The 25,064-nt window shown below is 39.8% G+C and overlaps 2 protein-coding genes across 2 annotated transcripts; both read right to left on the minus strand.

The window, feature by feature from the left end:
- Nucleotides 1–336: 336 nt before the first annotated feature.
- LOC111891014 (uncharacterized) lies at nucleotides 337–1,743 on the minus strand. The gene is made up of 2 exons (XM_042896596.2): nucleotides 1,263–1,743; nucleotides 337–1,082 (listed from the first exon to the last, which is right to left on the minus strand). Exons 1-2 carry the CDS (start codon nucleotides 1,268–1,270, stop codon nucleotides 659–661), a joined length of 432 nt encoding a protein of 143 aa, XP_042752530.1. The 5' UTR covers nucleotides 1,271–1,743; the 3' UTR covers nucleotides 337–658.
- An 18,065-nt stretch (nucleotides 1,744–19,808) lies between these two features.
- On the minus strand, nucleotides 19,809–22,476 carry LOC111891058 (5'-adenylylsulfate reductase 3, chloroplastic). Its single transcript, XM_023887146.3, has 5 exons — nucleotides 22,319–22,476; nucleotides 22,033–22,197; nucleotides 21,362–21,491; nucleotides 20,466–21,267; nucleotides 19,809–20,377 (listed from the first exon to the last, which is right to left on the minus strand). The coding sequence occupies exons 1-5, from the start codon at nucleotides 22,380–22,382 to the stop codon at nucleotides 20,147–20,149; spliced, it is 1,392 nt and encodes a 463-aa protein (XP_023742914.1). The 5' UTR covers nucleotides 22,383–22,476; the 3' UTR covers nucleotides 19,809–20,146.
- Nucleotides 22,477–25,064: the final 2,588 nt, after the last annotated feature.

Here is a 25,064-nt window from a genome sequence, read left to right on the forward strand (position 1 = left end):
TTTGTTATTTCTCAAAATTTCTCTTTATCAAATGAACATCTTTTGGGCAAGAAATCTTTAAGAAAAAATTGTAGTGGTTTTACTTTAACTAGTGTCTGTTGGTAACCAAAGGGAAATGTATTGGAGTTGATAGTAAATGATTCTTAGACCCTCAATGGTTGTAGCATTGGGTGCTAACTCTGCAACCCATTTGTGTAAAACCAAGTTTAACACTTGGGAAATTTTTTAAAAAAAAACACGTAACATTATAGAATTATTGAATTAATATATGTGAATATTTTTTTTATTTTTTTATTGGCTTATACATCATCTTATTATCTTATAGAAACAATACAAAAGATAACCATGTCATCAATATAATCGACAAAAGACTACATTTCATTCATAAATATCATCGATACAGACAATAAGGGCTTTAAATGGAGGTTTAGATTTGCAAGACATTAATGCTCAATAAATACAAAACCTTTCTAGTTTTGGGAGACACTGCCAAAAACGACAACATAATACAAAAAGGAGAATCACACCAATTAGTCCTGTTACAGTTTCCATATTTCACCATATGTTTAACCTAATTAAACACCATAGTAATAATATTGTCCACCGGTTTTGAGGAAGAGACACACGTGTTGTTGAAAACTTTCTCATTTTGAGCATGCTAGACACACCAAAGGTAGTCATAAAAGATGGCTAAATGGAGCTTTTTTTTAGGGCAGTTTCCCCTATTAGCTGCAAAATTAACCATCTCAGCGACAGAAGATAATTGTTGAAACAAGATCTTGCACCAGTTCAAGATTTTGAGCAAAGTATCTTGAGCAAACGAGCAGCCCAAAAGAATGTGATATGTATCATCTAGCCCCGACGTGTAACTATAACAGGTGGTGGTAGGAACGTTAATCCCACGACGAGAGAGGGCAATCGTATAAGGAACACGATCCATACAAGTCCACCAGGTGAAAATAATGACTTTAAGAGGAACTAATCTACACCAAACACAAGCAATCAATTTAGAATCAATCAGCTTTCGGAGGTCACGAACACAAAAATTCCAATCGGAGGATAAGGAGCATCTCCACAAATCCCTGCCATCAATCATAACCACCAAATACAAGCAATCAATGATATCAGAAAATTCAATGATCTCCACGAGGCTGCTGGGAGCTCGTTTCCAAGCCGAATTAATTGAATTTGAAACAATTCTCTCTGAAACCAGACATGATTTTCAAAACGAGATGGAAAGAGGGTGGCGAGATTGTTCATACCAATCCATTTATCACGCTAGAAGAGAGTACTCGTGCCCGACTTTATGCGAATATAAAAAATGGAATAAAAATCAATTTCAATGTCAGCTAAATCATGATCACCGTATAAATATTGTACCACACACCAGTGAAAGATTTTTTAGCCATGGACTTGACAGGTTTTCTGTCAAGATTATGAATCCCGCTGATAACACACCTCCAAAGAGATAGAGGATTCATCTTGAAACGCCAAAACCATTTGGTAAGAAGAGCCCAGTTTAGCGATTGTAATGATCCGACTCCAAGACCTCCCTTTTCTTTAGATCCAAGAATTACTTTCCATGCAACCCAATTAACTTTATTTCTTTTATCATTACCGCCCCATAAGAACTGTCTCCGTATCTTCTCAAGGATATTGATAATAGACTTTGGAGCTTTAAATTGAGAGAAAAGGTACAAAGGAAGGCTTCCAAGAACCAACTTCACAAGTGTTAAACGCCCACCAAAGGATAGAGTCTTGACTTTTCAAGACCAAAGACGATTATGGACCCTACCAACAATAAGCATCCAATTCCTTTTAAGGGTCATATTAGCACCAACCGGCACCCCCAAGTACTTGAAGGGGATCGCACCCACATCGCATCCAACGATAAGCACAATTCAAGACCTCATTCACCAAAGACACCAATTCCATAGACATTTGACTTGTGAAATTTAACTTTTATACCGTAAGTTGTATGAAAACAACATAAAATACGGGCTAAGTTGGCAAAGTTGGAACTTTTCCACTCACCAACAAATAGGGCATCATCGGCATAAAAGAGGTGAGATATCACATGACCGCCATTAGGAGTTTAAATACCATGAAATAAAGAATTTGACGAGCCGATCCCAATGCAACATTTAAACCCTCCTTGGCAATGATAAACAAGAATGGAGAAAGAGGATCGCCTTACCGAACACCCCTTGTAATGGGAAATTTCTTTGTAACCGATCTATTTAATAGGACCGAAGCACGTGAAGATGAGAGGCATTCCTTGATCTAAAATCCCCATTTATCACCGAAACCCATTTGCGTCGTCACCGAATCCAAATAATTCCAGTTAATGGAATCGAAAGCTTTATCAAAATCAACCTTTAAAAAGAACATTTTGGTCTTTGATTTTTTATCCCGATTATACATCTCATTAATAATCATAGGTTCATCAAGGATGTTACGCCCCTCAATATACTCCCTTAGAACTTCATCAACTACAAAACCAACCACCTTCTTCAATCTAAGGGCAGGGTCTTTGCGATGATTTTATAGACACGCCCGATAAGGCTAATGAGCCTATAATCACTTAGACAAAGAGGGCCATTTACCATAGGAATCAAGGTAATGAAAGAAGATTTGCTTCCTCTAGAAATACTCCTAACCGATTCAAAATGGTTGACAAACCGCATGATATCATATTTCATAATAGACCAATAATGATTTAAGAATTTAAAAGAAAAGCCATCGAGTCCGGTTGCCTTCTCATTTCCGCAGTTCCAAATAGTAGTTTTTATCTCTTCAAGTTCAAATGGGGGTTCTAGACAAATAATATCCTCATCAAAAAGCCTCACAAATTTCTGATTGATGAAAGAAGGTCTGGTAGATCGAATCTCATGAAATTTATCTCCAATACAATTTCAAACTTCCTTCTTATTGCATTCGACATCGGTAACCCAATTGCCATTGATCATTAGCCGGTTCATGCAAGTTCTCTTATTTTTTTATCTTAAGAGAATTATGGAAAAAGCTAGAGTTCTCATCTCAATCACTTATCAATTTAGTTTTTGATTTTTGAATTAAATCATCCTTTTTTAGTTTCTCTATATCGATGATCCTTACTCTACTTTTTTTTTTTAAATTAGCTATCTCCAGCGAGGTTAATAGCCTCCTCTCAGGATTCATATCTAAGTCGTTCACCACTTTTTTAAGCTCAAGAAAAGCCTAATTTTCCTTTTCAAATTAAGCCTTTCTCCAAAGTTTAATAGCATTTTTGATAAAATGGAACTTATCAGAAAGATATATGTTAGGAGCTCGACCACCATTGAAATTGTTTCAAGCTTGCATAACAATTGAGTCACATTCATCACAACATAACCAAGAATTGTAGAATCTAAATGGGGGAGCACAAAAGTTCATGTAATGAGTACGAAGTATGATAGGGGAGTGATCTGAAAATTCCCTAGGAAGGGCAGTCATAGAAGTGTTGGGGAAAGCATACATGAAATTCGAACATATAAGAATACGAAAAAGCTTGCTTAATTTGCAACCATCATCACAGAAATAAGTAAAACGTCTACCTCCCATGTTAAGATCAAGAATCCCAATATCACGAATAAAATTATTGAAGGTATCTGTAATTTTAGGGCAGAAAAAGAATTAAGCCTTTCATCCAGTCTCCTGAAAGCATTAAAGTCTCCGAAAATAACCCAATTCCTGGTCCTTGAGTTCATTAGATTAAGAAGTTTTCCTTAAAGAATTTTCTTCTCAATTGGCGCTTGCGGAGCATAGACATTAAAACAAATAGTCTCCCTAATGATGCTTTTCCAATAACTGTAACACTCATAAAAATTTTGAAAAATAAAGACAAAATCATCATTCTTTACAATTTCTTTTCACATTGAGTTTCATATCAGAGTTTTCCCAGAAATCATAACACAAAACATGAGGAGGTGCACGATCAAACTTTCTCCTTCCCACGATCATCTGAAATACGAGTACCTGAAATATAACCAAAAACTGTAAGCACAAAGCTTAGTGAGTCTTCCCAAAAATACCTCCACATAAACATAACCAATAACAAGATGCATAATGAGCCTTCAGCCTGACTGGAATACCTCGCAGGGCCTTCAGCTCATCTGGACCGCTTCCGAGCCTTCGGCATGACTGGACCGCCTTGCAGGGCCTACAACATACTCAGACCGCTCGTCGGGCCTTCGGCCTAACTGGATCGCCATGCAGGCCTTTAGTCTATCCGAACCACCCTGGGTCTGTTGGCCTACAACATAAAGCACGACCGCCTCAACCCAACCACACACACATGTCCACATATACATAACTCATAACTACATAGTCAATTTACAAGCAAACCCAGATCATACAGATCAATAAGCATAACATCATCCTATCTACCAGGATACAGATCCAACAGATCATAATAGCATAGCAACATTCTATCTACTATGATAAACATCCAAGAAGGGTCGGCATTGGTGCCTTCGACCCATAAGTATAGTGAGGAAAACTCAGCTCACAGTGACGTATCAAACAGAACCTCCGACCACTAGCTAACGAAAACCTCGAACTATCATAATAATTAAACCTCCAATTAATAATTGGATTATCACCTCAAATCTCTTAACTAAGAATTGTCCATTAACTCTTCCTTAATTGGGCCAAAGTCCAAGTCCAACCTTGATCCAAAAAGGTCCAAATATACAAGGCACATAATTGGCCTAATTTTCCAAATTGGGCCAAACTCCCTAATAGGCCTCATCCTAAGGTCCAATTCCCTTAACTGGCCCAAAATATTCCTACTCCGAAAGTCCATTAAGGTCCCAACTCGCAAAATCCCAACAGAAGGTGTACGTTGGGCGTACCCCGAAGTTACGTAGGGCGTACGCGAGCCTTGCATTGACTGGAAACGGGGGCGTTGACCGTGTACGCGGGGCGTACTCCCTTCTACGTGGGATGTAACCTCGCAGAGTTAAAACTTCATTAAGTGCTTAATGCCTTAAGCACTTAAGCCCAAACTTCAGATCCATGGTCCAAATGCACCTTAGAGTCATAAAGTTTCCAACTTTATGACTTTAGACATCCAAAAGTTCTTAATACAAGGTATTATCCCATTAAGACCTTTCTACCATTGGGACCTCATTTTTATGATTAAGGACCCCTCTAAGGGTCTGAAAGGACAACTCAAATCATCCAGAACATGCCATGTTCAAGATGGAGCATTTGGGACCAAGAAAGAAACAAATAAGAACCCAACATGAGATCTAGCAAAAACAACCATAAAGGTTTGAGCTTTATACCTTTGGATGATGAAGAAGGTAGCCAAAACTCCAGATCCAATCCTTCCTTTCCGTTCCCAAGCTTCTTGATGCACTTCCTAAAATTTAGGGTTTCACTCGGACACTAGTACGCTCAGCGTACATATGTGTACGCCCAGCGTACTAGGGCGCGCCCTAGTACGTTTAGCGTACCCACATGTACGCGCAACGTACATCTCCTACCCTCTAAATTACCAAAATGCCACTAGGGCTCCTTAGGGCAAACTCCAAACAACTCTAAGGACAAAAATGTCACAAATGAAATATCAAGGAAAGGATTCGAAAATACCTGCAAATCCGGGATGTTACAACTCTCCCCCACTCGAAATAGACTTCGTCCTCAAAGTCTGCCGCAACAAACAAATCCAGATAATGCTCCCGCATCTTAGCCTCCGGCTCCCAGTTCTACTCGGATCCCCTCCGATGCTGCCATTGTACCTTTACCAAAGGTACCTCCTTGCTACGTAGAACCTTCACCTTCCTTTCTAGAATAGCTACCGGTCTCTCAGCATAGTTCACGCGCTCAACAACCTGAATATCATCCAATGATACCACTGCACCCTTGTTCAAAACGCACTTCCGCAACTACGATACGTGGAAAGTGCTATGAATCTGACTGAGCTCCTCCGACAGATCCAATCTATACGCAACCTTGCCAACCCTGGAAATAATCCGGAATGGTCTGATATATCGAAGGCCCAACTTCCCCCTCTTCCTGAAGCGGATCACACCCTTCCAGGGTGAGACCTTTAGCAACACCATGTCACCGACCTGAAACTGCAACTTAGATCGGCGTCAGTTGGCATAACTCTTCTGCTGACTCTGTGCAGTCTGCAAATGCTGCCTGAACTGCTGAATTATCTTTGTAGTCTGCAGAACCACCTCGTTTCGACCCATGACCCTGTAGTCAACCTCACCCCAACAGACTGGGGTACGACATCTCTACTCATACAGAAGCTCAAAAGGCGGGGCACCAATACTGGAGTGGAAACTGTTGTTGTAGGAGAACTCTGCAAGAGGTAGGTAGGAATCCCAACTTCCACCAAAATCAATAACACATACACGCAACATATCCTCGAGAGTCTGAATGGTCCGCTCACTCTGGCTGTCGGTCTGCGGATGATAAGTTGTGTTGAAATGCAGCCTCGTGCCCAGTTCCTCATGGAACATCTACCAGAAACGGGAGGTGAACCGAACATCACAGTCTGAAACAATAGAGACGAGAACCCCATGACGAGCAACGATCTCGCAGATATACACATTGGCCAACTTCTCGGCCAAAGAACTCTCCTGAATTGCTAGAAAATGGGCACTCTTGGTCAATCGATCCACGATGACCCAAATAGCATCAAAACCCATTGCCGTCTTCGGCAACTTGGTGATAAAATCCATTGAAATTTGCTCCCATTTCCAAATAGGAACTTCCAGAGGCTTCAGCTTGCCATGCGTCCTCTGATGTTCGGTGTTGACCATCCTGCAGGTCAAGAACCTCTCAACATACCAAGCGATCTCTCTATTCATGCTAGACCACCAATAACTCAATCTCATATCCCGATACATTTTGGTGGCTCCTAGATGGATAGAAAAGATAGACTTATGAGCCTCCTCCAACACAATCTGTTTGACCCCACCAGGCATAGGAACCCACACCCGAACAAAACGATTCAACAATCCACGACTGTCCAGCACAAATCTGGTGATCTCGCCCATGATCCTATCAATCTTCCAATTCTCCTCTCGGACACCCTCAGTCTGAGCCTCCCTAATCAAACCCACAAGTGGAGAATCCATGGATATCCTCATACATGCCACCTCAATAGAAGGTCCGGCCGAATTACGACTCAGGGCATCCACCACCACGTTCGCTTTACCCGGATGGTAAGGATCTCGCAGTCATAATCTTTGACTACGTCCAGCCACCTGCACTGCCTCATGTTCAGGTTCGGCTGATCCATAATATGCCTCAAACTCTTGTGATCCATGTAGATAGTACAACAGAACCCATATAGGTAATGCCTCTAAATCTTGAGAGTAAAAACCACCACTCCCAACTCAAGATTGTGCGTAGGATATCTCGTCTCATGCAGCTTCAGCTGCCGCGAAGCATAAGCTATCACTTGTCCCCTCTGCATGAGGTCTTCTCCCAAACTGGTGATGGATGCATCACATAAAACCACAAAATCCTCAATTCCCTTCGGGAGGGTCAAGACTGGGACCTCGCAAAGTCTCTACCGAACGGTCTCGAATGCTGACTATTGCTCAGGGGCCCATCAGAAATCCACCCTCTTCCTCGTAAGACGAGTGAGGGGTACTGCAATCTTGGATAAATCCTGAATAAATCTCTGATAGTACCCGACCAAACCCAGAAAAATCCTGATATCCGAGGGAGACTTCGGGACCTCCCACTGCATCATATCCTTGAGAGTCTGAATGGTCCGCTCACTCTGGTTGTCGGTCTGCGGATGATAAGTTGTGTTGAAATGCAGCCTCATGCCCAGTTCCTCATGGAACATCTGCCAGAAACGGGAGGTGAACCGAACATCACAGTCTGAAACAATAGAGACGAGAACCCCATGACGAGCAACGATCTCGCAGATATACACATTGGCCAACTTCTCGGCCAAAGAACTCTCCCGAATTGCTAGAAAATGGGCACTCTTGGTCAATCGATCCACGATGACCCAAATAGCATCAAAACCCATTGCCGTCTTCGGCAACTTGGTGATAAAATCCATTGAAATTTGCTCCTATTTCCAAATAGGAACTTCCAGAGGCTTCAGCTTGCCATGCGTCCTCTGATGTTCGGTGTTGACCATCCTGCAGGTCAAGAACCTCTCAACATACCAAGCGATCTCTCTATTCATGCTAGACCACCAATAACTCAATCTCATATCCCGATACATTTTGGTGGCTCCTAGATGGATAGAAAAGAGAGACTTATGAGCCTCCTCCAACACAATCTGTTTGACCCCACCAGGCATAGGAACCCACACCCGAACAAAACGATTCAACAATCCACGACTGTCCAGCACAAATCTGGTGATCTCGCCCATGATCCTATCAATCTTCCAATTCTCCTCTCGGACACCCTCAGTCTGAGCCTCCCTAATCAAACCCACAAGTGGAGAATCCATGGATATCCTCATACATGCCACCTCAATAGAAGGTCCGGCCGAATTACGACTCAGGGCATCCACCACCACGTTCGCTTTACCCGGATGGTAAGGATCTCGCAGTCATAATCTTTGACTACGTCCATGATAGGTTTTATACAAACAATCCTATGTGTGCATGCAACCCTAGTTGGATCTATGTTTTCACTATAAGACATACAACTTTATGAACACAAAATAAACCCTGGCATGCTTCTATAATTTTCGAAAATTACATAGAAGTGTAGTAAACATACCTTTGTTGTTATATAGCAATAACAACTAGTTTCCTTGATCTCTTGAACTCTCTTGAACTCTTGAAAGCAAGCACCACAATTGTAGTGCCTCTAATGGCTCACAAACACCTTGAAGCAAGAAAGCAACTAAGAGAGAGAAGGAATGATGCTAATTTCGGCCCTAGGGTTTCCTTGGAATCAAGTGGCCTCAAATTGAAGCATAGGGCATGTATTTATACTATAGGGTGCTAGGGTTTCAGTCAAAACCCTAATGGACAGCTTAGCCACCAAGCAGCCCAAGGAGCCTTATGGAATGAGGCCTTTGGACGAAAATATGATGATCCTTCATCATAATTTCGTTCCCCCTTAGTCCATTAGGTTTCCTAGCCCAAAACTCAACTATCACACATTTGACAGTTTATACCCTTTTATTTAATTAATCTCTTTTAGTCACCAAATTAATTCCTAATTAATTTATGACTAATACTAATTAAATAAATATGATTTCTCTTTTAATATATTATTCTTATAATATATTAATAAATCATAATATCTCCTCTCTCATATCAAATTACCTTGTCAAGTTGCTTTGGTGAAGGCAACCCAAAAGGACCATGCACACTCGGGTCAAGTATATACCAAATATGGTTACTGACTTAGACACTAATCCAACAGTCTCCCACTTGGATAAGTCTAGTAACTATGTCTCACGTATAACTTCCGTACCCGATAGCAATCGTAGCTTTCAATAGCCGCTGTCAACTCTGACCAATAATCTGTCCTTTAGATAAGGGATCGTATAATCCTCTGTTCTAGATATCATGCTAACAATACTTATTGTCTAGCATTCTATTTCTTGATTTCTGATTTGTTCGACATAGAACTCAGTTGAACACATCAACTTTATCCTGACCGGGCCCGGCACATAAGTCAAACCAAATCATCAAGTGGCCGAGATATCGCTTTTATCCTCATAGAATAAAAGGAACAGAAAACGTTGACTAATATGCCTTTATCATTTACTAGTTAAACCACACACAATAATACGTTTTATAACATCAAGTTACTGATGTGTTTTCGCATTATCAATGTATAATCAACTAGCAAACAATAACCATATCTCTAGGTTTAAAGATTATATGATATTATCATCTTGCGATCACTTGTGATAACATTCATGAAGTAATACCAGCAAGTGTGGGTCTATTTCAATGCTCAATACAAATTTCATAAGCACTCATAAACTTTGCAGCAAACCTTTGCTATGTCTAAAACTTTTCAGACAATCTACAAACAATTTTATGACAATCTTTCTTCATATCTACTTCCAACATATGAGCGATTGTGAACTGTTCGAATAATCTTATTATTCAGGAAGTCAAAACATGCAAAATCGACACAATAGATAAATAATCAACACAAGATAGAAACTTTCTTATAAATAACACACCTTTATTTAATCATCATTTGTTGAATATGACATTATCTATTACAAGTCTCCTACCTATCTAATCTAAACTAATATCGTCCTTCAGCCCTACGCTCCTAGCGTGCAGCAAATGCTTGACCCTACTCAGTCCCTTCGTAAGGGGATCTGCTGGGTTATCTTCTGACGATACCCTCTTCACAACGAGGAGTCCCTCTTCTACCCGATGTCTAATAAAGTGGTATTTCCTGTCGATATGTCGCGATCTGCCATGATCCCTTGGTTCCTTGGTTAAGGCAACCGCTCCTTCATTATCACAGAAAATTTCCACGGGCTCCTTTATGGATGGCACAACTCCAAGGTCTCCAATGAAGTTCTTCAACCATATAGCCTCCTTTGACGCTTCGCTCGCCGCAATATACTCTGATTCGCACGTTGAATCAGCTACGGTCTCTTGCTTGGAACTTTTCCAAGTCACTGCTCCTCCATTTAGGGTAAAGACCCAGCCCGACTGCGATCGGAAGTTATCCCGATCCGTCTGAAAACTAGCATCACTGTACCCTCGTACCCTTAAGTCATCACTCCCACCGAGGACTAGAAACCATTCCTTGGTCCTCCGAAGGTACTTAAGAATATTCTTAACTGCAATCCAATGTGCTCTACCAGGATTCCCTTGATATCTGCTGACCATGCTCAAAGCGAAGGCCACATCAGGGCGAGTACAAGTCATAGCGTACATGATAGAGCCCACTGCGGAAGCGTAAGGTACTCGGCTCATATCAGCTATCTCTGTCTCTGTACTCGGGCTCTGAGTCTTACTCAGCTTGGTATTGCTTTGGATTGGCAACTCCCCTTTCTTGGAATTTTCCATACTAAAACGCTTTAGCACCTTTTCCAAGTATGTATCCTGACTGAGTCCTATCAGTCTCTTTTCCCTGTTTCTTACTATTCTTATTCCCAGAATATAAGCGGCTTCTCCGAGGTCCTTCATAGCGAAGCATTTCCCAAGCCAGGACTTGACTTCCTGCAAGGTTGGGACATCGTTTCCTATGAGTAGTATGTCGTCGACATACAATACGAGGAAGCTTACTATACTCCCACTGGCTTTGACATACACACAAGATTCATCTTCGCTTCGCAGAAAGCCAAACTCTTTAACCTTCTCGTCAAAACAAAGATTCCATCTGCGAGATGCTTGTTTCAATCCATAAATAGATTTTTCAAGCTTGCATACTCTATTTGGATGCTTTACATTGACAAAACCCTCTGGCTGATTCATGTAGACATCCTCAGCCAACTTTCCATTGAGGAAAGCGGTTTTTACGTCCATCTGCCATATTTCATAATCATGAAACGCAGCTATGGCAAGCATCACCCTAATAGACTTTATCTTCGCAACTGGTGAGAAGGTCTCATCATAGTCAACTCCAGGAGTTTGAGTAAAGCCCTTCGCAACCAATCGCGCTTTATAAGTATGCACTTTCCCATCCATGTCCGTCTTCTTCTTGAAGATCCACTTGCACCCGACTGTCTTACGACCCGGTACATTATCAACCAAATTCCAAACTTGGTTGTCGTACATGGACTGAATCTCGCTGTCCATAGCCTCTTTCCATTTTGCAGACTCTGGGCCTGCCATGGCTTCCTTATAGCTGCTAGGTTCATCCAAATTTACTAGTGTACTATCACTAATAAATGTATCCCCTTCAGTAGTAATATGAAAACCATAAAACTGGGGTGGAACACTAGCCCTAGAGGAACGTCGAAGAGGTAAGGACACGTCAACAGGTTCAACAGGAGTTTCCTCCTCAAGTTGAGTGCCAGTGTCAGAGGTTCCTTCATCGCTTTGATCTTGAATTTCTTCAAGTTCAATTTGCCTCCCACTGTCTTCTTGGCCTATCAATTCCTTTTCTCGGAAAACTCCTCTTCTAGCAACGAAGACAACATTGTCACTCGGTCTATAGAAAAGGTAGCCAAAAGACTTCTGTGGATAGCCGACGAAATAACACTTCTCACTACGAGGTTCTAGTTTGTCGTGAGTCTCTCGTCTTACGAAAGCCTCACAACCCCAAACCTTGATATGTGCCAACGAGGGAGCCTTCCCTGTCCACATCTCGTGAGGAGTCTTGGAAACCTTCTTAGTGGGAACTAAGTTAAGTATACGGGCGGCAGTCTCTAAGGCATACCCCCAGAAAGCTATTGGTAACGAAGTCCGACTCATCATAGAACGAACCATGTCCAACAAGGTCCGATTACGTCTCTCAGCCACACCATTCAATTGTGGCGTTCTCGGAGGCGTCAATTGCGAAACGATTCCACATTCTTTTAGATAGTCGTGAAACTCAAGACTTAGGTACTCTCCTCCTCGGTCTGACCGAAGCATCTTGATTTTCCTGCCCAGCTGATTCTCCACTTCATTCTTAAACTCTTTGAACTTTTCAAAGGTTTCTGACTTTTGCTTGATCAAGTAGATATATCCATATCTGCTATAATCATCTGTAAAAGTCACGTAGAAGCGGCAAGCATCCCTTGTGGTGGATCTAAAGGGCCCACACACATCGGTGTGTATGAGATCCAATAAACCCTCACCCCTTTCACAAGTGCCAGTAAAGGGTGACTTGGTCATCTTCCCAAGTAAACAAGACTCACACGTGTCATCGTCCCTAAGGTCGAATGACTCCAACACTCCATCCTTTTGGAGTTGGGCTATGCGTTTCTTGTTGACATGGCCAAGACGACAATGCCACAAGCATGCTTTGTCTAGACTAGTAGACGAATCAATATTCAAAACATTATTTCCAAAATTATCAACAATCATCACTGATTCATAAATCCCATTACAAGGTAATGCATTGAAATAAAAGACACCATTCAAATAAACATTAATAGAACCATTACTATTATCAAAAGAATATCTGAAACCTTGTCTAAACAACCCATGAAAAGAAATAATGTTTCTTGCCATATCTGGCGAATAACAGCAATTCTCTAAATCTATTCCTAACCCATTACTTAATACTAAAGAATAAACACCGACTTTGGTCACAGGCGACGATCTTCTGTTTCCCATAATCAGGTTCATCTTCCCATGCTCCATCTCCCTACTTCTTTTTAGGCCCTGCAAATCAGAACAAATGTGGTAACCACATCCTGTATCAAGAACCCATGAAGTAGCAAATGATGAGTTATTAGATTTAATAGAATACATACCTGCAAATGTGGGCTTGATCTTCCCATCTCTTATGTCTTGCAGATATTGTGGGCAGCTTCGCTTCCAGTGGCCCTTTTGGTGGCAATAGAAGCACTCTGCTTCTTTAGGATCGGAAGAGGGTTTAATGGGGCCTGCTTTGGTCCCACTTGACGACGAACCATCACGGGGTTTCCCCTTATGGTGGCTCTTACATGGAGCCTTCCTCTTTTTACCCTTTCCTTGACCTATCGCCATCACGGGAGCGGCCACAGCAGGTGACGGTGCAACGGATTTGTCTTTGAGGTTGCTCTCAGCAGTCCTCAAGAGTCCTTGGAGCTTGCTCAAGGAGACCTCCTCTTTGTTCATATGGTAGGTCATCCTAAACTGATTGTAGCAGGAGGGCAAGGAGTGGAGGATTATGTCAATAGCCAAATCCTCATCAAACTTAACATTAAGTTTGAGAAGACGATCAACATACCTCTGCATTTTCTGCAAATGAGAGGTTAGGGATTCTCCACTCCCCATCTTAGCGGTGATCATGCTAGTAATGATCTCATAGCGCTCTTGCCTCGCGCTCTGGTGATACCTGTCCAGCAAATCCTGATGCATTTCATATGGATACATGTCCTCATAGGACTTTTGGAGTTCGAGGTTCATGGTGGCCAGCATGATGCAGTGAACTTTCGTGGCATCACGCTCGTGGGCCTCAAAGGCGGCCAGTTCCTCAGGAGTAGCAACATCTGGGATGATCTTCTCAAGCTTTTCATCGAGGACATATTCTTTGTCCTCGTAGCGTGTGATCATGCGAATGTATCTCATCCACTCGTTGAAGTTTGAACCATCAAATGTCACTTTCTGACACAAGTTCATCAACGAGAATGACCCAGAAGCGTTGTTGTTATTGTTGTTAGCAGACATCTGAAAAAGAAAAGGGACAAAGCTAGATTAGAAATGAATCCCTAATTAAACACCCAAATGATAAATTAGGGCTAGGATCCAACAACATTATTTACAACTTAGAAAGGGATGCCGTACTCTAAAAGTAAATAACTTGAAGGTAAGTGAATGACGATTCACTAATTCTCACCATGAAAAACGAAAAAGCAATTTAGGTTTTAAATGTATTGAAAACTCCTAGATCTTTGAGATTCATTGAACTTTTCAATGGCATGTTTAAATCTCGATATGCATTTCACATTTGCGACTGGGATGCCGAGGATCGCAAACAAATTTGTGAATAACCATGCGAATTAACGTGGTGCACTCAAAGTCACTATCACCTAATCAATGTGCCGGTAAACCACACACGCTCCATTGATCTATGACAAACATCGAGTCACCCTTCGCTACCTATGTCATTCCCAAATTGATGTGCCGGTTAACCACACGCGCTCCATCAACGTTTGACAAGGGTACGAAGTGTAATTCCATGGGTTAGCATCATTTTCACATTTTACCCTAAAGTAACTAAGAGTGGGAATTTGAAAAACAATGTAGTTACTTTAATATTTCCATTATACTTTTAATGAGGAATTAAGTGCCCTATCCTATCCGTTCGGCTAACGACCCTCCACCAGTCAAGCAAGCGGTAGATGTGAGTGTACATCCATTAAGCGCCATTTTATAGGCAGCAACCTTATACCCACCTTATAGACCGGCTTCGTGAATGAGGCCTACTAGCGATAAGACTAGCTTATTCTTATACATATATAATAATTAATCTTATAATATCATAATTGTATAAGGGTGTATTTTAAAGCATTTCAAAATACTAGTGTATTTAAAATTTTCGAATATTAAGGCTATTTAATTTAAAAAATTTTAAACACCAAGAAAACTTTGATTTAATAATTATCAAAATTAAACAATTAATTTGAACTATTAAATCTTTAAGGTTTATCATAAAATTAAATTATTAATTTAATTAATCCTTTTATCCCCTAGATTTTTAAATATATGGAAAGGATAATACAAGATCTTCAATTATCTAGTTTAAACAATTAAATGGATAATCATAAAGATAGCAATATCCAAATCCCTAAAATCTTGGGATCTTATCTTGGGGGGCAAGGGAATTTCGAAATCCCTAGGGTTTCTTAACCCTAATTTCGAAATTTGGAGGCTAGGCAAAAATAGTTTAAGAACCCTATCAAAAAAATCGCCAACTAGGGTTTTGCAACCCTAATTTGCGAAAATCACCAAGCCTTAGGGTTTACTTGCCATAAACCCTAATTTGTCAAATTCATAATATGCATCAAATCCAATAGAAAACAAAAAAACCTGGCTCTGATACCACTGATAGGTTTTATACAAACAATCCTATGTGTGCATGCAACCCTAGTTGGATCTATGTTTTCACTATAAGACATACAACTTTATGAACACAAAATAAACCCTGGCATGCTTCTATAATTTTCGAAAATTACATAGAAGTGTAGTAAACATACCTTTGTTGTTATATAGCAATAACAACTAGTTTCCTTGATCTCTTGAACTCTCTTGAACTCTTGAAAGCAAGCACCACAATTGTAGTGCCTCTAATGGCTCACAAACACCTTGAAGCAAGAAAGCAACTAAGAGAGAGAAGGAATGATGCTAATTTCGGCCCTAGGGTTTCCTTGGAATCAAGTGGCCTCAAATTGAAGCATAGGGCATGTATTTATACTATAGGGTGCTAGGGTTTCAGTCAAAACCCTAATGGACAGCTTAGCCACCAAGCAGCCCAAGGAGCCTTATGGAATGAGGCCTTTGGACGAAAATATGATGATCCTTCATCATAATTTCGTTCCCCCTTAGTCCATTAGGTTTCCTAGCCCAAAACTCAACTATCACACATTTGACAGTTTATACCCTTTTATTTAATTAATCTCTTTTAGTCACCAAATTAATTCCTAATTAATTTATGACTAATACTAATTAAATAAATATGATTTCTCTTTTAATATATTATTCTTATAATATATTAATAAATCATAATATCTCCTCTCTCATATCAAATTACCTTGTCAAGTTGCTTTGGTGAAGGCAACCCAAAAGGACCATGCACACTCGGGTCAAGTATATACCAAATATGGTTACTGACTTAGACACTAATCCAACAGTCCAGCCACCTGCACTGCCTCATGTTCAGGTTCGGCTGATCCATAATATGCCTCAAACTCTTGTGATCCATGTAGATAGTACAACGGAACCCATATAGGTAATGCCTCTAAATCTTGAGAGTAAAAACCACCACTCCCAACTCAAGATTGTGCGTAGGATATCTCGTCTCATGCAGCTTCAGCTGCCGCGAAGCATAAGCTATCACTTGTCCCCTCTGCATGAGGTCTTCTCCCAAACTGGTGATGGATGCATCACATAAAACCACAAAATCCTCAATTCCCTTCGGGAGGGTCAAGACTGGGACCTCGCAAAGTCTCTACAGAACGGTCTCGAATGCTGACTATTGCTCAGGGGCCCATCAGAAATCCACCCTCTTCCTCGTAAGACGAGTGAGGGGTACTGCAATCTTGGATAAATCCTGAATAAATCTCTGATAGTACCCGACCAAACCCAGAAAAATCCTGATATCCGAGGGAGACTTCGGGACCTCCCACTGCATCACCGCCTCGATTTTGGCCGGATCGACCAAAATGTGATAGTAGATCATATCCTTGCTAGATATCCTTGTTAGATAAAATGTTGTTATGTTGATGTTTTGTTCAATGATATTATATGAAATATATGTTAGTTATGATATTATATGCACATGTATGTATTGAGTAAAAAATAGGGATCCAAAAAAAGAAGATTGTCTAGAGTTTTGCATGGAAACTGTAGAAATGACAGAGACCGGTTAATTGTTTGCCGATAAGAGTATAGATGAGTGATCTATTTGTGGGATCAATATAGTCGCTTATGTGAAATATGTGGGATAAGAGACTATTTTTGGTATGTTATGTTAATTTATAACTCACCAGACCGATCTATGTTGTTTCCATGTATTTTAGGTTTAGGTAACAAGCCTTAGAGAAAATGTACTTAAGAGCATGAAGAACATGGATTGGGTTTTCGTTTCATGCTTTATTTCTTGTTGCTTTAATTGTGGTTAGGATATGGTTGGTACATCCGTACATGTTTTCTGGAAATGTTTTGAATATTTTTCGAAACTCTGGTTTGTAAAAAATATTATATACTCTGATAATTTCCAGAAAATTTATGTTAAAATGTTGTGAAAAATACGGCTCATACAACTGCTTCCAAGGATTTGAAATTCCGAACCTTATTCAAGTTGTTTTGAATGTTCGTAACGATGTAAATCGAGTGTAGGGCTAGCTGGCTGCTTCGTGTAAGCTTTTTGTTGTTTTATTTGTTTGCACATATGAGAATTTATGTGTGGCTTTGTGGAATTTCATGTTTCTTCCAAATCCAAAACATATAATATACCTTTCTGTTTTGTGTTTTCAAAGAAACAAAGAACTGCCGAGAAGAATCAGATTTCAGTTATTATTCGTAACATCTTCCTGCAATGATTTTCTTCCTGTTATAAGTGGAAGAAAACGATTTTAAGGGAAAGCTTGCGCCACATAATGATATGATGCAATATCAGGTTTTAGTGGGAAAATATTTTCATGAACCCTTTTCCTCCAGAGGGGATTTGCCCCTTTCAACCCTGCTAGGAGTGTTGTCCCCAAACCCTTGTATTCCTAAGTACTCCTTTATCCATTCTGAGTGTGCTCCCCCACACCTTCCATCTCGGAACATAAATTGTACTCAACTCATCTCGATATTAATTCTAACTACACCAAAAAAAAATGATTACAACACTAAAATCACCAACAACCTAGAAACCCAGATGAATTGGCTTAAACTCCAATACCGTTCAGGTTGTTTGTTTAGGTATGAAGGGATGAGAGTGACAGTGATTATGGTTGGTCCAAATTTTGGAACTGTTATTCTTCTTCAGAGACATTAAATAGATCAAAAAATTATATCTGCAATTGGAAAACCATCCAAACTGTGGGAACTGTCAAACTTGCATAACTGATGGTAACAACCTTCGTCCAAGATCCTTTTCTCTGCAATCACCGTTTGCTTGGGCCCGTTTTCACGAGGGATTTGGTGACTTGGATTGGAGATCATCATCAGGATTAGCAGCGATGTTTGGTGTTGATGGGTTAGATAGAGGTGAGAGGCAAAGATGAAGCATTATTGTGTGTGTGTGTGTGTGTGAGAGAGAGAGAGAGAGAGAGAGAGAGATGAGCACGGAGATGAAGAATTAGTGAAAGGAAAAGGAAATGGTGGTCTTATCTCAATTTCTTTTTATTATAAAAGGTAGAATTATTAATAATAAAAAGTTTTAAAAAATTAGAAATGAAAGATAGTCATTTTACCTTGTTAAAAACAAAAATCACAACATAAAAAAACTATATCAAAGACATCCTCAAAGCACATGGACTATACAAATACTATACCGAAGACGACCTCAAACCACATGGACCATTCATGTAATTTACTCATTATATTTTAATTATCAATTAATAACAACTATCGTTTCTAAACACCCAATAACAACAAAAGGAAACTGATTTTTCGAATTTGTTTTTCTGTCCATCTATTGAAAAAATAATAAATGAACAATATACCCTCACTTAATTCAACCTTCATTTAATTTACTCTAAATAATAACGAAGCTAATTATACAACTTAAACACATCACCAACATATGTTAAGAACACAGTTTTTGGCGAATTGTTTTGGGAACAAACACACTTTCAGATGCGAGCCATTACTAGAGATTGCAATTTGTCTTCTTTTTCATAGCCGAAAGACGGATGTTAATTAAGCGTGAGATCATCACCGATTAGGATGAGTCTGAAGAGGTTGGAGAAGTTGACGTTGCCCAGATTCATGATTCAGTACAAGAACATGAGAACTTCTTTCCCATTGTTCTGCATGGCATTTGACACTGTCCTATCAAAATTAGGCAAAATAATCAAAATTTTCATGTAATGAAAAAAATGGTTATGTTTGTTTCTAAGCTTGATAAAAGATGTTTACAGAGTAAACAAAGCACACACGGATTATAAGAAAATAACAAAATTAATCATATAAAATCGAAATCCAAACAGATACATAAACTAAAAAAGCAAATGATACCACAAATCTTGATCCGTATTTCCAGCTCAAACAAAATTCGGCTGTCACAAGAAAATCTCTAGAAACAACACAAAGTTGCTTGATTTCTGGTTCGGTAAATTGTTGAGAGGAGAAATGGGTTTGTAGGTTCTTGGAATAAAGATTCAAAGAGAATATGTAAAGTCTAACTACGGATAAAGCATTGCAATAGGAGGGGCGTATCGACACACTACTACTATTAGGAAGAAGAAGAAGAGTGTGTGGATTGGCTATCAAAAGAAGCAGCTCAGAAGGAGGAAGACGATTGTGTACGTCGTTTGAAATAAATCCATAACTCTCTCTTTCTTCAATACCAATAAATTTAAAAAAGGGCATAATCATCAATGTATATATTTTGTTTTGGATGGAAATATGAATTCCCATAACAAAACTCAGTCTCCCATCTTTCATAAATAACTTGTTGACATCTATAATAACGACTCAATAATGGAAACGATCATTCTCCATCAAGACACTTCCAAGTACAAAATGCAATTAAGATTCAAACTCTAACAAAACAAACGACTGTACGACTATTACTCTATTATACAACTACCAAAACCATCTTTACACATTCCAAACCCGCTCAACATCCCGCATACATCTAAGTACAAGTTCTCGATGCACAACATACACATCAAGCCTTCTTTTCATCATCATCATCTAAGAGCATTAATAAAAGCCATCAACGAGTCAACATCTCTCTTTTCAGACGCATACTTAATCGGTCTAGACGAGTGCTTCGGGAAGAAAAGAATTGTGGGGAAGCTCCCGAGTTGCAATTCTTGCTTTGCAAACGACTTTTGGTCACCATCCGCTCTAAATTTCCCAACTTTCACACCGCTTCCGGCTAATTTATCAGCCAATTCAACATACGATGCTTCCATTGCCTTCAAGAAATAACAACACACTTCATTATTAATAAACATATAAATGTTTTAATAGTTATAAATAAACATTGCTATTCAAAATTATTACCTGACAAAACGGGCACCAAGGTGCATAAAGAACAACCATCCACGCGTCTTTCCGGTCTTCCATCTTCACAAGATTCTCAATTCCGGTCCGACTCAAATTCACAACATTTTGGCTTTCAAAGATATCCGCAGCGGAATTCCCGTTTCCATTCCCATTCCCATTCCCATTCCCATTGACCGATTCCTCCTTCAAATTCCCTTTATGCAACCCACATTCTTTAGCTTTAGCATCCTCCCACCACCACCTTCCTTCTCTCTCATGCTGACCTGGCAACACCGACCTCGTGCATGGCTCGCACCCTATCGACACATACCCTTGAGCATGCAATGAGTTAACCGGGACATCCATGGTTCGTAAAAAGCTCCATATATCATTTCCAGCTACATTAGCCACAGGGTTAAACTTCACCAAGCTACCTGGCCCACCATCCATTCCTTCAAAAACCGGGTCAACTTGAACCACTGGGACCTCGGATCGGGTCCCGGGTGACTGGTCTTTTCTTTGACCCGTTATCCATGCCCGCAAACCCTTCAACGCCCGTCTCAAAGGTCGGACCTTTCTGACCCGACAGCATTCTTGATGTCCATCTTCGTAGAAAGAGAAGAGACCTTTGGTTCTTACTAGGGCTTGAACTTCTACAGCGTCTGGGAACATGTATTCGATTCTGATGTTGTAATGTTTCTCGACTTCATCAAAGAATTTGTAGGTTTCAGGGTTTAGTCTTCCGGTGTCTAGGGAGAAGACCCTGAACGGACGTCCGGTTAAGTGGGCGTATTCGATTAAAGCGACATCTTCGGCGCCACTGGAATTGAGAAATGATTTTAGGATGTTAAGATTTGGTCATTTTCATTGGGTGATCGAAAATTATGGATAAATGAGTTGTACTGTTGAATTACCTGAAAGCGATTGCGATATCGTTCCCGTATTTTTCGAGGGCTTTATCCATGATTGCAAGTGGAGAAGAATTTTCAAGATCTTTAGCCAATTTCTCGATGTCTACCACCTCTACTGATTTCTCCACCACATCTGATACAAACACCAAGGGCATTCTCGTCATTTTACATGTTAGATATGTTAATGCTTTTAATGACTTGTATTTCGTGGTATACGACTTATGCTGTTATGCATACTAAAACTATTTCCATTAAACCACTACAATGAATATCCCCCAAAAAAACCCGAGTTCCATTTAAGAAGGCTTACACAAGAGGTCAAAGGATCTAGCGTCAAACTTCAAAATTGAAGCAAAATTACAAAATTCCAAGAAATTTAATGATTATGGTAAACTTTTTAAAAAGTACTAGAAATAAAAACAACAATTATGCAGCGAATTCATAAGAAAATCCTTAATAATTTTGCAATTAAAAAGCAAAAGCTTTGACATTTAGAAAGTCATTGAATCCTCTTAGGAAAAAGGGTATTATTATGCTTAATGATAAGAAAGAACAGGGGATTATTCAAACACAGATTTTGTCGACTGAATTATCACCAATTAATCCGAATTAATGATCAATTAATTGATTTACAAAAAAAAAACCCTAGAAATATCATGTGTAATTATACATACCAGGAGCAAATATGGTAGCGGCCGAAGGAACGATTGAATCGTTCCTCTTCGGTTCAGCATTCAAAGGCTTCACCGCCGCAGATCGTTTCTGGGATAAACTGAAAGCCGCTGGCAATCGATTCGACCGATCGGACGGATGAAAATTGCTTGAATTGAACTGAACACCTGCAACAAAGATACAATTATTCAAACCCATGACCAAAAAACCTAATTCAAAACAAACCCATACAAATTAACACGCATAAAAACTAAAATCGATGTCTAAACTTATGATCGATGAATTTACCTTGTTCTGTACGATTAGAAGATGAAAAAACGATTGAAGTAGAAGAAGTAACAGCTAACGCCATTGTTGAAGTATGAAACTTGTATCAAGTAATTATAACCGATTGAAATCTGTGAATTTTATGATGAATTTGGTTAAGAGGGAGGAAATTTATATATTAACAAGAGAAGAAAACGGGTTATCAAAGGTGAGGGGCGGCCTTTAAGGTTCATTGAACCTGGACGTTTTTCTGACCGTGTGTGATTTACAGGAAAACACGCAGTAAAAGGTGTGACGTGTCAAGATCTACGGTGGTCGTGAGTCGAGCCTTCTACCTTTGGTAACGGCTCACGTCACTTGGTGGGCCGCAAAGTCCATATAGAATTCTTTTAGGTTTTTATTATTAACATAAAATAAAAACGAAGATTCGAAGGTAATTTACATGAACATTCATGCATCTTCCACTTTTTCAACTTTACTTTCTGTTTCTTTCTAAGGGTATTTTGGTCATTCACTTGATAACAAATTGGACCGTTTCCCCTTTATGCTTATAGCTTGGAATTCTATATCTTGCTCATTCTAAAAAGATTGTAACAACATTATGCATCCATATCATGCATTGCAATTTATAAATTGTAAAGGATATAACAATATTATAATAGTTTGATTCACATTTTATATCAAAAAACATGAGGTGACATGTTTTGTTTATTTGCTCACAGAATCTTTTATGTGTAGTGTGGCTTTTACACTCATCATCCATACAACTTAATAAATACCTATAAATTAATTCAATTTATATTAAACTTTGCTCATACCAAAAAGATATAGAATTATAACTAATATAACTATGGAGAGTAATTGATGCTGTGAAAATCTTAGATATATTCATTAATACGATTGCCTTATATAGGCTGAATACAAATGTTTGACTGTTCCATATTTACAGGAGAATAAGTAGCAACTAGACTAGGTAATTTGACTATACAATTGACTATATAATTACACGTGATAATATCTAATTATACATAAGATAAATCTATTTGTGAATATCCTTAATACGCCCCCGCAAGATGGAGGATCCATCGGAGACTCCAATCTTGGAACGATTGCGAAGAAATGAAGCTCGGGATAGAGGTTTGGTGAGCATATATGCAAGCTGGTCGTGGGAGTGAACATGATGAACTTTGAGAAGACCCGTGGAGACTTGTTCACGAACAAAATGGTAGTCTAGAGCTACATGCTTCATACGCGAGTGATAGACAGGATTCGCATAAACATAAGTGGCACCTGTATTGTCACAAAAGAGAGTAGGAGGGTGTGTGATAGATATGCCGAGTTCGAGTAGTAAGTTCTTTAGCCATGCTAATTCAGCCGAAGCATTTGCCAACGCCTTATATTCTGCTTCAATGGAGGATCTGGAGACTGACTTTTGCCTTGTAGACTTCCAAGAAACAATGTTAGAACCAAGATAAAGTAAATAAGTTGTTGTGGATCTACCTGCATCATTAACACCCCCCCCCCCCCCCCAATCGGAATATGAAAAAGCCGTGAGTGTGAGAGGAGAGGTACGATTGAGAAACAAACCATAGTGAATGGTACGCTTAAGATAACGAAGAAGACATTTTAGAGCTTGCCAATGAGACTGACGAGGAGCATGCATGAATTGAGAAAGTTTATTGATGGCATAAGAGATATCCGGACGAGTGAAAGCGAGGTATTGAAGTGAGCCTACAAGTTTGCGATAGGGTGTGGCATCTATAGTAGGAGTAGAATCAATAGCTGATAGGGGTTCAGAGGTGCTTAGAGGGGTGGAGACTTCCTTTGCACCGTCCATATGAAACTGAGTGAGAACATCTTGAATGTGACGATGTTGAGACAGAAATAGACCAGATGGTGTGGGAATGACTTCAACACCGAGAAAGTGATGAAGCATTCCAATATCTTTCAAGGAAAATTTGTTGCTGAGAGCGGAAATGAATTGAGAGAGAAAGGAAGAATTGTTTCCTGTGAGTACTATATCATCTACATAGACTAGAAAATAGCTAATAATGTGATTGGTATTATAGATGAATAGAGAAGGATCTGCCAGAGACTTCTTGAAGCCACAGTGAGTGAGGAAATTGGTGAGTTCAGTGTACCATGCCCGAGGAGCCTGTTTGAGGTCGTAAATGGATTTCTTGAGTTTACAAAGGTGATTGGGGAATTGTGGGTGAGTATAGCCCGGAGGTTGTACCATGTAAACTTCTTCATGAAGGGTACCTTGGAGAAAGGCATTATTGACATCCAGTTGTCTAAGAGGCCAATTATTGGAAAGAGCAATAGAGAGAACAGTTCGAGTAGTAACCGGTTTTGTGACTGGGCTAAAAGTATCAAAGTAATCTTTCCCATACTATTGATGAAAGCCTTTGGCAACTAAGCGAGCTTTGTATTTATCAATTGTGCCATCAGGTTTACGTTTGATTCGAAAGACCCATTTACAACCAATGGGTTTATGAGATGCCGGAGGTACTAGTTCCCAAGTTTGATTGTGTATGAGTGCATTAAACTCATCTTCCATGGCATGACGCCATTGGGTGTCCTTGCTGGCTTGAAGGTGGGTGGTGGGTTCAATAGTGGGTGGTATCGGATGAATAGTGGTGGTGTTGACAAGGTGTTCGTTATAATATTTTGGGTTGCGGGTGCGATTTCTGGGAAGAGGGTATGGGCTGGAACGAGTATTGTCAGTATCATTTGGGATGATAGAGGGGCTGGGCGGATCAGGTGT

The sequence above is a fragment of the Lactuca sativa genome, chromosome 7, assembly GCF_002870075.4.
Source record: "Lactuca sativa cultivar Salinas chromosome 7, Lsat_Salinas_v11, whole genome shotgun sequence".
Lineage (NCBI taxonomy): Eukaryota > Viridiplantae > Streptophyta > Magnoliopsida > Asterales > Asteraceae > Lactuca > Lactuca sativa.

Bases quoted from the DNA above. Each gene is read 5' to 3' on its own strand.
- LOC111891058 (XM_023887146.3), bottom strand. From the start codon at position 22,382: ATGGCGTTAGCTGTTACTTCTTCTACTTCAATCGTTTTTTCATCTTCT. The intron at 21,492-22,032 runs GTATGTATAATT...TGTTTGTATCAG, and splicing joins CGCTACCATATTTGCTCCTG to ATGTGGTGGAGAAATCAGTA. The intron at 20,378-20,465 runs GTAATAATTTTG...TATTTCTTGAAG, and splicing joins CTTGGTGCCCGTTTTGTCAG to GCAATGGAAGCATCGTATGT.